Source organism: Macaca thibetana, chromosome 3 (genome assembly GCF_024542745.1).
Source record: "Macaca thibetana thibetana isolate TM-01 chromosome 3, ASM2454274v1, whole genome shotgun sequence".
NCBI lineage: Eukaryota > Metazoa > Chordata > Mammalia > Primates > Cercopithecidae > Macaca > Macaca thibetana.
In genome coordinates, this window is record NC_065580.1 from 47,621,087 (window position 1) to 47,636,211 (window position 15,125).

General features: G+C 36.2%; 1 protein-coding gene across 4 annotated transcripts in view; it reads left to right on the top strand.

The window, feature by feature from the left end:
• Positions 1–15,125, top strand: part of IMMP2L (inner mitochondrial membrane peptidase subunit 2) — an 869,510-nt gene that overhangs the window by 38,358 nt on the left and 816,027 nt on the right. For all 4 annotated transcript variants that reach the window (XM_050782656.1, XM_050782657.1, XM_050782658.1 and 1 more), the window contains exon 3: positions 1,394–1,530. In XM_050782656.1, coding sequence (XP_050638613.1) covers positions 1,396–1,530 — 135 coding nt within the window. In that variant the 5' untranslated portion in view covers positions 1,394–1,395. The remainder of the gene's footprint in view (positions 1–1,393; positions 1,531–15,125) is intronic.

A 15,125-nucleotide genomic window follows, 5' to 3' on the forward strand; every position in this document is an offset into this window, starting at 1 on the left:
GTGCTGTGATAAACATGAGAGTGCAAATATCTCTTCTATATATTGATTTCAGTTCCTTTGGATATATTCCTAAGAATAGGATTACAGAATCACATGGTAGTTCTATTTTTAACTTTTTGAGGAAACTCCATACTGTTTTCTATAATGGCCATATTAATTTACATTCCCATAAAGAGTATATAAGGGTTCCTTTTTCTCCACCTTTGCCAGCACTTGTTGTCTTTTGATAATGGCCATTCTAACTGGGGTGGAATGATATCCATGTGGTTTTGATTTGCATTTCCCTTATGACTTCACATTCTTTTCATATACCTGTTGGCTATTTGTATGTCTTCTTTTGAGAAATTATTGTTAAGCTCTTTTGACCATTTTTTAATTGAGTTGTCTTTTTGCTATTGAGTTGTTCGAGTTCCTTATGTGTTTTTGGATATTAGCCTCTTGTCAGAAGTATAGTTTGCATATATTTTCTTCCATTCTGTAGGTTGTCTCTTTATTATGTTGATTGTTTGCTGCACAGAAACTTTTTAGCTTGATGTAATCCCCATTGTCTGTTTTGCTTTGGTTGCCTGTGCTTTTGAAGTCTTATCCAAAAAAGTCTTGCCAAGACTCCAGCTTGTGTGACAGAGTGAGACCCTGTCTAAAAACAACAACAACAATACCAACACTGCCACCACCAACAGTGCAAGTGATTTATCTCTGATTTAACAGTCCAAATGTAAGCAATGCAGGACAGTATGGTGCCTCCATAGTGTTGCAGACCTAGGATCCTTCCATTTTGTTGCTTTGTCATCTTTACTTGAAGCTTTTATCTCATAGTTTGAGATGGCCACCCCTACTCCAACCACCAAATTGTTACAGTTATAAAATGGGGAAGAAAAGGGAGGGCATCCTCCTTTTCAGGGTACAACCTAGAAGTATATCCTTTCTACTCATGCTGTTGATCAAATCTAGTGACATGGTCACACTTAGCTGCAAGGGAGGCTGGAAATAGTCTTCAGTTGGGCAGCCACGTGTTCCACTGAAACTTATTGCTGTAGAAGAGAACAGATATCAGGGGTATAAGGAGTAACTTCATCATAATAGTCAGCAACAGAAAAGAATTTACTTCTGGAATGCTTATTTTTTTCTAACTTACTGTTTTGTGTGGAGAAATTTTCTACTGAAGTTAGCAAGTGGACTTGAGTCGTGGAAAAGCGTTAACCTGAGTTCATGTATTTTGCTTTAGGACTTTAACTAAGTCAGATTTATTCTGACGGTTACAGGAATGAGTGTGAAATATATTAAGAGACAAGATTGCCCTTTGGTAACTCTTACTTTTCATGTACTGTTTTTATGTTTTTGTTTTTCACCTATCTTGAGACTAATTTCATAGTTGTTTTCTTTGTATTTTTAGGTATGGCACAGTCACAAGGGTGGGTGAAAAGATACATCAAGGCCTTTTGTAAAGGCTTCTTTGTGGCGGTGCCTGTGGCAGTGACTTTCTTGGATCGGGTCGCCTGTGTGGCAAGAGTAGAAGGAGCATCGATGCAGGTGAAAATGATATAACTTAATTCTTCAAAGCACATACTTCATTGTTTTTCAAGCACTAGAAATGAGAGTGCTAATTATTATTCCTATTCTGGGAACTGAAAGGTTATAAAAAGGCATTGAAATGAAATTTTACTTTACTGAATGTGTTCTTAAGGTCTTCTAAAACAGTCATATTATAATCAGAGGAGAGGTTAATAAAAGTAACTATCAGTTCTCTGGGGAGATGCTTAAGAAATTATACTAAATGACACTATTTTCTATTAATATGGCTCTATTCGAATATCCTTTTAATGCGAAATTATTAGTGTAGTTGCAAGATAGGTTCGAGTCACAATCAGTTGCTCTGTTGTTATATAGGTATATGATTTCAGTTTGTAGAAATGTCTAGACCATTGATCCCAGATATTGTATTGTGTTCTTTAAGCATGTTGCTAATTGAAAAGATTAAGTGCAGTTTACAGTGGAAGAACTTTGGAGTGGAGATTTCCAGAAGTTTTATGCAAATAGTCTTCTGGAATAACTTGGAGAAAATTATGTTGTCCTAAAGTTGATGTCTAGAACCTAGTGGTTTTAGTAAGTTTATGCAGTTAGGCAGAAATTGCATTTTGTTATGGGGTTTGGTTTCTTGTATTATCAATATGTATTAAGTTCATGCGTTGTGCTAAATAGTTATATAAAACAAATAACTAAAATGAATATATAACCTTCTAAAAAATCAAAATTATACAGAGAATAACCAGCTTAGTTTTTTTTTTCTTTTTGTTTTATTTAGAGCTAGTTAAGGGCATAGTTATCAGCTTTAGGGAGTTAGAATTAGTTTGCTTTATTTATTGTAATTATGGTGTTGAACTTCTCCCTGAGTTCTGGTAGTCAGTGAGATACAGAAGGTCAGGGAATCCTTTAGCTTCTTTGGGAAAAGCTACATATTTAAAGCTGGACTGCCTTTATATTCTACTTCCATCATTTGAGCACAGTTAGGGCTTTCTCTTGGGCAGAAGATTCTGCTCTCAACCCTTGTCTTTCAGATTCTCTCCATAGTGGGTCACCAGCCCAAAGCAAACTGGTCACTTACTTTGAATGCAAAAATATCTTAATGTAGGGGTACAGTAAACATAGGAAGGGAGATTTACAGGCATATGGCTTTAAATACACTTTAACACATTTAAGATAGAATGTATTTTATATTTGTTGCCTCTTTAATCTTGAATTCCTAGCAGCCTTGTCTTAGACCCAATCCTTAGGAAAATGTAGACATTCTTTGCTGAGCTTTGGAGTCAGATTCTTCATTTCAGATTAAAACTGCCTTCTTCACAGCCATCCACATTCCTTTTTGGTCCCAAGGATCCCTTTGAATCCATTCACAAGCATGTATCTTTTGGTAATAAATAATCCAGTTAAGAATGATTTTTTCCCCCAATTTTGTTACTGTTGTCTTGCTATACAACTATCACTGTTCTAAGAAGAACTTTTCCAGAACACAAAATCTCCTTACTTTGGATCCAATGATATTCCAGAGGATCATGTGGCAATCATAATATCCCAGTCTTCATATTTTTAGCCCAATATATTCCTACGGAACATCTATGTTGATGGCTTGTGCTGAGAGCTAAAGCAGTTCATTGCATAATATGAGATACAGGTCTTGCTTACAAGACCCTGACTGTCTTATGAAAGAACAAGACTTATCCCCAGTGAAGAAGGTAGTGAAGAAAGGGTTAAATCATGTTATTTCTAAATGTCGATTCATGGACTAAAGCCAGGTTTGCATTAGATATATTTGAATTTGCAGAGGTATTAGAATTTCTTGCAGTATTCCTGGGCCCTACCCCTAAGAAGTCAAATTTATTATGTTAGAATTTGTTTGGTATATTGTGTATAGTTTCCTCGGCTACTGGTAATAGGAAAATAGCTTGGTACAAAGGGAATTTGTTGGAAGGCTTATTATATACACACAAGGAAGTCAGGAGTGAGGCAGTTGTCAGGGACAACTAGAGCCAGGACCTGAATGCTGTCGGAGTGCTCTGTCTTCTTTCTAAGTTCTTCTCTGCATCTTGGCTTAGCTCCCTAAGACCAGCTTTCTTTGCATAGCAGGGTACATGGCTGCTGGCAGCTCGCATGCCCAGTTTCTTCACCGCCTGAGAGAGATTGCTCCTACTGCCTTAATTTCAGTTTGGAGTATCTTGGGGAAGGACTGTGATGTATTCAGCTTGGGTCACATGCCCTTTTCTATACAACTATACAGATCAACTTTGGCCACCAGGATGGGGAACCGTGATTGGTCCAGCTTTGAACAAGTATACACCCCAAGTCTGTGGCTAGGCCAAGTGATCTGTAAGAAAATGCCAACATCTCTTTGAATCACATTGTTCTGTGGGAATTAGGGGGTGGAGTATAGGTGACATTTCCTAGAGGAAAGAGAATTCTATTTTCTGAATCAAAGTAGAATGGAATTCTAGGAAGAAAGGAAAACAGGTTTTTACAATCGGGTCTATATTTCATGAAATTTAGACCAACTCTAGGTATAATAGATAATTTAATTTACAGTTTCACTAGATACCAGTAAATCATACTTTAAATTATTTAAGAGCAGAAATTACAATAATGAGATTTACAGATTAACTAATTCAACATATTTGAAGACATCTTTGCTACTATACAGCTTTGATCAACTAAACATGTTTATATCATGGGGTTCAACAGAATTTTTGACAATTGGGATAAATTCTTCTCTTTAAATTTCTCTAATGACTCAAGGACTGAAATAGTTGGCATGGTGTGGAGATCTCTGGAAGTCCCTGAGCATCCTGCAAGGAACACAGCTGCTTTTCTTTACTCTGGGAAAAGCCACTCTTGAAGGTCACTCAGCAACTGGTAGAAACATTATTTAAGAAATAGCCAAGGATTGAAAAATTAAATCTCATGAAAGGGACATGTAATACTAGTATTTTGGGTTTATTGAATACATACTGTTATGATAACACTGGAAATTCACTTTGAGTAACCAATTTTGCTGTAAAAATTGTTTTTCGATCTTTCAAAAATTCTGTTGGTGTGTGTTTAGGGGCAGCATGTTTTTAAGATTCCCTCTATGAGAAATACTTATTTACTTATTAAACACTACTCAGTGGTTCTTTTTTCAGGTTAGGATTTTCAATATTAATTTGCAATTCATTAAGTGTTTGACTAGAAAGATAAGGGTGATCAAACATGGGAAGTATCAGCTTATTAAAGGCAAGCCACAAATGAAAATAAAGTTTCTAATGATGCATTGGTACAATTCAATGGAAAATAGGATTTAGTTTATAAAATATTTGGTTTTTATAAAGCCGTAGAGCTACATTCATTTCATTAGATGAGTTGTCCCTTTTGCAATGCTCGACACAATAAATGCTGGCACAAATTGGTGGTTAATGATTATTCATACTGACCTATTCACCTCATGCACATGAATCACTTCTACTGGTTGCTGAAAGGTTACCTATGAAAGTAGATGTTCTTCCTTTTCTTAAAAAAGAAGCACCACATTACATGACATTCATTTAATTCAGGAAATGAAGACTGATATTGCATATAGTTGAAACTACAGAGGGAATTTATGTAGGTGGAATGTAATTATTCAGATTAGAACTTTAATCGCTTACAGAGGCTTTTAGAGTAAAAGGGTGCCCTAGGAATAATTTAATGACCTCATGCCGAAGTTTTAGGTTTTATTTGAGTGAGAATTCCTGCAGTGGGGTTACTGGTCCTGATAAAAAAAAGTATATGCTTTCCACATTTAAAACTAAGATTTAAGACTTTGAAAAGTAAGTAAAAGAAATAATTTTGTGTCATTATCTTTTTTTTTTTTTTTTTGTAATTGATACATAATTTTTACATAGTATATCATTTTCCTATTTTCATTTGCATGGCCAGAGGGGAAAAATACTTGAACACACTACTACACAATCCTGTCTCTCTAGGTCAGACTTCAGAGATATATGTATGCGGAATATATTAGGAAATTATAGAATATGTAGGAAAATACAGTTTAATCAGCATTGAGGTTTTTGTTCATCAGTAACATACATTTATGGGTTTGAAATTGTCTTGACTTTCAGCTACCTGTGATTATCTTGTTTCCTGTTGAGTTTGAAATTAAAAGTATCATCAAAAAGCAAGCAAAGAGACTCTGTCTTTCAATCTGTGTTTAAAAAAATTTTTTTTAACCTATAGCCGGCTTAATAATATTCAACAGTCATTATTGGTTGTAACTTATTTTGACACTCTGAGAAGCTGCATACAGACTCTCAAGAAAAGAGATATATTGTGATTTACATACCAGCATTTAAGATAGAGTTATGGAGTTTTATGTTACCTGCTAAATTTGCACTTCCAAGATGCTGGGCACCAGCTGGCACACATTTCCTCCTGTGCTGACTCCTCTTTGTCATCACTCGCCTTGGTCTGCTGGGGCTGACGTCAAAGGAAGTCAGGATTTAATGTTGGAATGCTTTATTGGCTTACTTGTGTGCTTTCTGCCCAAATTACTCTTGGCTCAGAAATCTCACCTGATGTTTTACCCCTTAGGATGAGTTACGAGTTTTTACATAGTTCTGTAACCTGTCATTAGTAGAGACTTTGTATTTATAGCAACAAAAGTGTGATCTTGAAACATTTGGCGAGTGATAAATTTGTAATGTCCCTTTGTGGATTTTTCTTCACTTGCCGTGATAGAATAACTATGTGTTTCTGTTTTATATAGCCAAGGTTATATCTGTTATTTAAACACAAACTTTATTACACTTTTTAAAAAGTTGTTGTAAATTTAGATTTACACAAAAGTTGCAAGAGTAGTGCAGAGAACTCCTATGGGTTCTCCTTCCAGATATACCAGTTTTCAATATTTTAGTATATTTATTTTATTATATTTTTTCCCTCCCTCTTCTCTCTCTCTTCCTCCTCCTCCCCGTCCTCTTCCTCTCCTTCTGTATTTATGCGTGTATGAATACATACCCACAAAAAGTCTTATTAAACCATCTGAAAGTAGGTTTCATACATCATGCCCCTTTAATTCTGAATACTCTTGTACATTCTTCCTGAGTCATGATGCTTGCTGATTGGTATATTAATGCTTTTCTTTACTTATTTTAAAATTTTATACTTTATTCATAGTATTATAGAGCTTTAAATACATTAAGAAATGACTCAAGTTCTAAACTTTACATTTGAAACAACTGAGACTCAGACAGTTGAGGTACTTTACGTAAGCTCACACAATCATTGAATTTTGGAATTCTGACTCGGACCAACTGTGATAGTGCTGTCCGTTTTACTAAATAATAACTAATAAAAGTTGTGCCTTGTCACTGTTATGATGCCTCTTTATACTATTCCTTCTCACAGTGATGTTTTATTCCATTTTATTTTGGTTTATGGAATGATGTACTTAGTAAGTTATTTAATTTTGGGATGATTCTGTAGTACATTTAGTACTTAAATATAGAAATTAAGCTTTATGTTATAATGGGGGATAAAAGCTTTTAAATTGTGCCACTCAGATTGATAGAAGATACTCTTCTCTTAGAAAGTCTAAAGATTATAAAGTTTATAAGAAGGGATTAGACTATCTGGAAATACAGCAGATGAGACATATTGAAATATTCCCAATGCAAAACTCGTAAAAAATTAAAAACAAAACATTAAAAACTTTAAAAATGTAGAACTAGCTTGCAGGGAAGCAAGGGAAATTCTCAGAGACCAGAGTAAGGGGAAATACATTTCCAGGGCAGTAAGTACACATTAAAGTCAGTAGCTGTCACATGGATATTCGTCAATTCCTGGTCATTTAGAGCTTTTGGTTTCAATGGCCATATGGGGATCAGAAGACAAGGTCATAGGCTCATACAAGGCAGGAAATTGGAACAGATATTCTAAATAAAGTCAGGACCATGGAAGAGACACATCTTTAGGAAATGGATAGACTAAAACAAAAATCTGTTCTGTAAGAACAATTGTCTAGGCTCTGAGAGAGAAAGCCCTAATGTGGAATTGAGGTTTGAATTCGCATTCACTGCACCTGAAAAATCCTAAACTGAGATACTAATTTCCAGTAGCCTGGGTTTAGAGCAGCCCCAGGCACCAAATTCCCTGGGCACATGCAGCTTGCAACCAGGCCTTATAGAATCCCAGAGATAAAGTTTGATGAACATTATATCCCAGTAAAAATATTGCATGAGAAAATGAGCTCTATAAGTGAGAGTCAGAAGCAACTGTGAGCTGAACCAGACTTTAAAGACTTGAGAAATTGGAGCTATCAGATATTAAGTGTAGTTGAAACAAAGAGAGGAGAATGAAAATAGGAGAAAGCAATAAGAGATAATCTAAAATGGTCAAGCAAAGTACTAATTTTATCACTTGTGCTTTGATACATTGTTTTTTTGGGTGATGATGGCATTTATTGTGGTTATTGTAAAAACTTATCCTCATAGTATGAATATTACAAAATTGGCAGTGAAAGACATAATAGCTGAGATGTACTTTAAAATAATATGACAAAAATAAAAGTGTAGTAGGGTTACAGATGAAACAAGATCGGCCATTAATTCATAATTGTTGGCTCTACGTGATGGATTACATGATGGTTCATTATGCTAGTCCATCTACTTTTTAAAAACCATTTTTATTGAGGTGTTATTTATATACCATTGAATTTACCCATTGTAAGTGATATAATGATATTTTCCAGCTTTATTGAGGTAAACTGACAACAATTACATATATTTAAAGTATACATGGTATATATATATTTATTATACTTTAAGTTCTAGGGTACATGTACACAATGTGCATGTTTGTTACATGTGTATACATGTGCCATGTTGATGTGCTGCACCCATTAACTCGTCTTTTATATTAGGTATATCTCCTAATGCTATCCCTCCCCCTTTTCCCCACCCCACGACAGGCCCCTGTGTCCAGGTGTTCTCATTGTTCAATTCCTACCTGTGAGTAAGAACAGTATACATGATATTTTGATACGTGCAGACATTATGAAATGATTACCACAAACTAATTAACATACCCATTACTTCACATGGTTACCTTCTTTTTGGTGATGAGAACATTTAAGATCTACTCTCTTAGTAAAATTCAAGTGTATAATACAGTATTATTAGCTATAGTCACCTTGCTGTACATTAGGCTTCCAGAAATTATTAATCCTGCATAACTGAAACTTTGTATACTGTGACCAACATCTTCTCATTTCCCCTACTTCTCAGCTCTTTACAACCACTATTCTACTCTCTGCTTCTGTAAGTTCAACTTTTTTCGATTACACATAAAAGTGAGATCATGCAGTATTTGTCTTTCTGTGCCTGGCTTATTTCATTTAACATAATGTTTTCTAGGTTCATCCACACTGTCACAAATGACCAGATTTCCTTCTTTTTAAAAGCTGAATAATATTTCATAGTATATATACCACTGTGTGTGTGTGTCTGTATATATACACCTGCAGAAGAATATCCACACACACTCATATATATACAAAAACCCACAGCCATACTGGCCATACTTCCCTTCATCCATTTATGAACATTTAGGTTACTTCCATATCTTCGCTGTTTTGAATAATTCTGCAATGAAATGGGAGTGAAGATATTTCTTTGACTTACCGATTTCTTTTCCTTTGGATACATACCCAGAAGTGAGAGTGGTAGATCATCTGGTAGTTCTGTTTTTAATTCTTTGAGATATGCCCCTATTTTTCATAATGGTTGAACTAGTTTATGTTCCTACCAATAGAGCACAAGGGTTCTCTTTTCTCCATATTCTCACCAACACTTATCTCTTGACTTTTTGATAATAGCCATCCTAGCAGGTGTGAAGTGACATCTCATTACACATTTAATTTAATTTCCATTTCCCTGATAATTAGTTATATTGAATATTTTTTATATGCTTCTGGGCCATTTGTATGTCTTCTTTTGAGAATTCTCTATACAGGTCTTTTTTCTATTTAAAAATCAAGTTATTTGTTTTCTTGCTATAGAGTTGTTTGCATACCTTATATATTTTATATACTAACCCCTTATTAGATATATGGTTTGCAGATATTTTCTTCCATTCCATAGATTGTCTCTTTACCATGTTGATTGTTTCCTTCTCTCTTCAGAAACTTTTTAGTTTGATAGAAGCTCAGCTGTCTATTTTTGCCTTTGTTGCTTGTGCTTTTAGGGTCATATCTAACAAATCATTGCTCAGATCAGTGTCGTGCAGCTTTTCACCCTATGTTTTCTTCCAGTAGTTTTACAGTTTCAGGCATCATCTTTAAAAATCCATTTAGAGTTGATTTTTGTATATGGTGTGAGATAAGGGTCTGATTTTATTCTTCTGCATGTGGATATTCAGTTTTCCAAGCACCATTTATTGAAGAACCTATTCTTTCCTTGTTGTGTGTTCTTGGCATCTTTGTTGAAAATTGATTTTTCATAAATGTGTACATTTATTTCTGAATTCTCTATATTCTATCACATTGGTCTATATGTCTGTTTTTATGCTAGTATCATACTGTTTTGATTACTGTAACTTTGTTTTTGAGTTAAGTAGTGTGATGCCTCCAGCTTTGTTCTTCTTGCTCAAGATTGTTTGGCTATTCAGGATCTTTTGTGGTTCCATATGAATTTAGGATTGTGTTGTGTATTTGTGTGAAAAATGACATCAGAATTTTAAAGGGAGTGCAGTTGAATCTGTAGAATGCTTTGGGGTGACTTGAATTTTTTATGAAAAATATTTTATATAATAAAATATCAATAAATAATAGTAAAATTCTTAAACTTATGGAGTCATGCAATCATTACCATAACCCAGTTTTAAAATATTTTCATCACCTGAGAAAGGGACCTTATGCCTGTTTGAAGTTAATCCTCACTCCCACCTCTTTCCTTAGGCAACTACTGATCTGATTTATAGATTTGCCTTTTCTGAACCTTTCCTGTAAATAGAACCATACTAATGTGGTTTTTTTCCTGACTGGCTCTTTTACTTACTAGAATTTTGCGAGGTTTAGCCATGTTATACTATGTATTAGCATTTTATGTCTTTTTATTGCAAAAAGTATTCTCTATGAATATACCACATTTTGTTTCTCCATTCACCAGATGGTAAACGTTTGGGTTTTGATGTTTTCATTATTGTGAATAATGCTGCTATAGATATTTGTGTCCAGTTCCATGTATATACATGATTTCATTTCTCTTGGGCAGATACCTAATAATGGGATTGCTGAGTGGCATGGTACATTTATGTTTAACTTTTAAATAAATTGCTCAACTAACTCGGGTGGGGAAAGTGGGCTGCTGACTGGCACCACTTGCACTCTCATTCCACCTCTTTAACACCTGATATGGGGGAGTGAAGGGCCTACTTGCCCCATCTTCTTATTGCTGGGGAGTGAAGTCCCGCTCCCTGCTGGGCCCTGCTGACACCATGGTGTTGGGGGATTGGGCGGGTGGTTTTTCCTTTGATGTTTGACTGGATTAGGATGGTTATTAGCAAAAATGTTTCTGTTCCGCTAGGTCTTCCCTTTCCTGGTCCTTTGGCTAGAGAGAGAGGCTTTTCTTCAGGTCTTTTTTTTGTTTGTTTGACAGAGCGAGGCTCTTGCCAGACTGGAGGGCAGTGGCGTGATCTCCACTCACTGCATCCTCTGTCTCATGGGCTCAAGCCATTCTTGTGACTCAGCCTCCTGAGTAGCTGGGATTACAGACTTGCACTATCATGCCTGGCTACTTTTATTTGGTATTTTTAGTAGAGGTGGGGTTTCACCATGTTGCCCAGGCTGGTCTCAAACTCCTGAGCTCAAGCGACCTGCCCGTTTCAGCTTCCCAAAGTGCTGGGATTACAGGCGTTGGCCACCACGTCTTCAGGCCCTTTTTTTGGTTGGCCTGTTGGTAGCTACAGGTTGTAGGATTCTCTAGTGCCTGATCTAGGATATATGGGACGGAAAAAGTCCAGGGGAGTTGCGATGGTGTCATTTCTCAAGTCCTGTGGTTCCTAGCCTCTAGTTTCTTCCTATATTTTTGTTTGTGGTGTTATGTTCAGGGTGTTTTAGTTGTAAGAGGGATGACTAATGATGAATGGATGAATTCTGGTCCTGTTTTTTAATCTTCCCAGATATCAGAGGTTACTGAGGTTTGGCCAGTGGAAGATGGGAAGAAGTGAAGTGCCGTTTTTAGACCTGGCTCATGAAAAATCTTTGCGATCCTCCATGCTCTCTCCTCTGTCTGCTGGCTGAATGCAGATGCTTTGTATTTTTTTATGATCTGGTTAGATAGGTGTGGCCACTAGAGGAGACAGAGGAGAGGCTCAGGGAAACAAAGTTTATTAGACTTACAGGTCCTAGAGACAGGAGGTAAAAAGCATGGTATATGGGGCCACATGGGAAAGACACTAGAGTGGTCAGGAAGCAGATGACAATAGCAGGTAGGCCAAAGGTTTTTGTGGGGTTTCTGTGCAGGAAAGGCAAGGCAAGGCAGGGCAGGGTGAACAGTTTAGGATTGGCTAGTTTGAATAATTTTGGCAGATTCTAAGCTGTAGGGGTGGTCCTTGGTTGCCTGGTACCTGGCCTTGGGAAGATGAAGGCAGAGGAAATTGTCTCCAGGGTTACACTGGCTGGAGGAGGTATGGTTCTGGATTGGTTAGTTTGCATATGAAAGGCATGCTTCTGGTTGAGCTCTTGCTAGCTGGGAGAATTGGCTAGGTCTGGCAGAGGCAGTGTCTCCCCAGCTAGGAATGTTTTTTTAAGGTGTCAAAACATCATAATATACAGGATATCTATACTGATATTGATATCTGTATCAATACCTATATCTATATTTATGTATATGTATGTATATAATATAATACAGCAGAGGATCCAGTTGAGGACACGATGCCACAGGGGATGGTAGAGGTACAAGCTCAAAAAAACTGGGTTTCTGAATGATTGCGTGGAGTCAGTCCACTCACTATTGTGTTATACCACTGAGCTTTTGAAATTCTTTTTACAAGCATTTAGCCTATTCTGACTAGGTAACACAACTCATTATTTTATCTTTTCTTCTCTGCTTTTTCTTAAGTTCCCTTTAAGTCTAAACTCAAACTCTGTCTTCTTCATGCAACTTTCTTTAATTCTGTCATTCACTTATTAGAAATCCTACAGCATTGTAAGTTTAACTCATGATTATAAATCCTTTTGTACTGTCCTCTAATTATTAATTTCATGGGTTAACAATAACTGTACTTTGTAAGTTTCTAAAAGAAAGGGACCATAATCCTCTCACCTGCTAGTTCAGAGGGATGCTGGAATAAATGCATATGAAATTTCTTCTTTGAAGCATTGATATGCCTGAATAATTAAACCCTACAGAAATATGATAAAATGAAATTATGATCATTAAAATTTTTTTTTTTCTTAGACTTTGAGGGTATTTCTGGTGAAAAGTTTTTAGCTTCTTGATGAATTCATCATATTCTTTATGGCAGAGATTTTCAAACCTTTTTGCTCATGACTCATATTAAGTAATGTAGTTTTGCACTATACACACATACATGCAACTGGAACAAAAGTTTCATTTAACAATACTTAAACCATAATTACTATCATTATGTGCAATGCTGTCTGATATTTTCTGTTCTGGTCATAACCTATTAAATTGATGATTCTGACTCACTCATTGGTTGTGACCTGTAGTTTGCAAAATGCTGCTTTATTGCTGGAAGGAAGCTTACAAGGGTGAGAGAGCTCAGATTGAGCTATAACTAAGGGAGTGGAGCATGTTAGCTTTTGATTCTGAAATTTTAAATGTGGGCTTGTCATAAGCACATCAAGCAGTAAGTGCAACACGAAGGATAAGGAGCCCCATAGTCTGTCCCTTGTTTGAGAAAACCCTTTTGTAGCTGCTGTGGTCCTTGGGCCTTTTTTTATTACATCGTCTAGGGTACTTATTAATGACGATTAATGAGCCCCATTTCAGACCTATGAAATTAGAATCGCTTTGTGAGGATCTTGGAATCTGCGTTTTAACAAACTCTGTAAATACTAAAGTTTGAGAACCATTTTCTGAAGGAGAGCTCCATGTCTTGGGTGAGGGCAAATTGTTGGGGGATTTGCTAGACACGGTAATTGCTTTTGCTTGAAAAATCCTCATTGCCTTTGTTTACTAAACTTTTGAATTCTTAGTCTTACACCTTTTAAAAAATTTGTTTTATTTACCATCTCTTTGTCTATTAAATTATTCATCATATATTTGTGCTAGTTTTAGCTTATTGTTTGTAATATTGAGAATGGCAGGAAGCAGCCAAATGCCTAGGCAGAGAGGGTGGGTCCCCAGTGAAACCCGCTTCCAAGCCCAAGACAGTTTAAAGCCTGAAAGCCAAGCTACAAGTTACATCCTCAGACTGGATTGAGAACTTGCCTATTTGACATGCTTTCCTCTGATAGATCCCCACCATTCAGCCATTTTACATATACCCACTCTTTCCTAATTGGTTTTCTACACTGTCGTGCCCACCTTTGAGTGGTGTCTTCACTTTAACCTTTTTTGCATGGTCACAAACCAATCAACACACTCTCCCCATTCTGAGTCTGTAAAAGGCCCTGGACCCAGCCACACTGGGGACTTTCCTGCCTTCAGATAGGGGAACCATGCCCCTTCCACCTGCTGTGCCCCCTGTTTGCTGAGAGCTTTCCTTTTTCACCTATTAAATTCTACTTTACTGACTCTCTGGTGTCCGCACGCCTAATTCTTCCTGGTTGTGTGACAGGAACTCGGACGTAGCTGAGCTAAGGAGCAGAAAGACTGCAGCAATATTATACTGATGAGTACATCATTTTATATTATGTTCTTTTTTTAATTTTTAAATTTTAATTAAAAATTTTTCTATTTTATGAACCTTATTTTTATTTAAGTTTTTTTTAATTTTATTTTTTAAAATGCCTGTTTTATACTTTTTAGCTTGTCATTTGCTTTTAAGACTATTTAGTTATCTTTAAAATTTTTATTTTGTCAGTGAATTTTTTTCTTTCTTTTAAAAATATAAACTATCTTTTATTTCTGTAGCTTTTAAAATGATGAACAGAAAGCACAGTCACAAGATTGTCAGCTGAATGGATGGCCCATTCATTTAGCATGGGATATGTGTAGATTTTTATGGTAATGATTCCGTAGTGAATCAGGCCTCCCTCATTGATTTGTGTAGTTTCCTCCTACAGTGACTCTGACCATGTGACTTGTTTTGGTCAGTAGAATATAAGCAAATACTGCTCAAGAAGGAGCTTGGTCAGTACTTGTGAGCTGGTAACATGTAAGAACTCAGGCTATCCTGATGGAGGAGATTTTGGAGAATAAATGAAGCATCCTGGCCTTCAAGCCCCAGTTGAGTGCCTGACATGTCAATGAAGCCATCTTGAACTTTCCAAATGAGGGAAGCCAAAATCGCAGGATCACAAGCAGATACATTTTGGTTGTTCTTTTTAGACACATAGTTTTGGAGTGGTTTGTTATGAAGCGAGAGATAACTGAAACAAAAAACGGCCTTTTATTAGTGAAGTGATACGATAACAAAAACCTAAAATA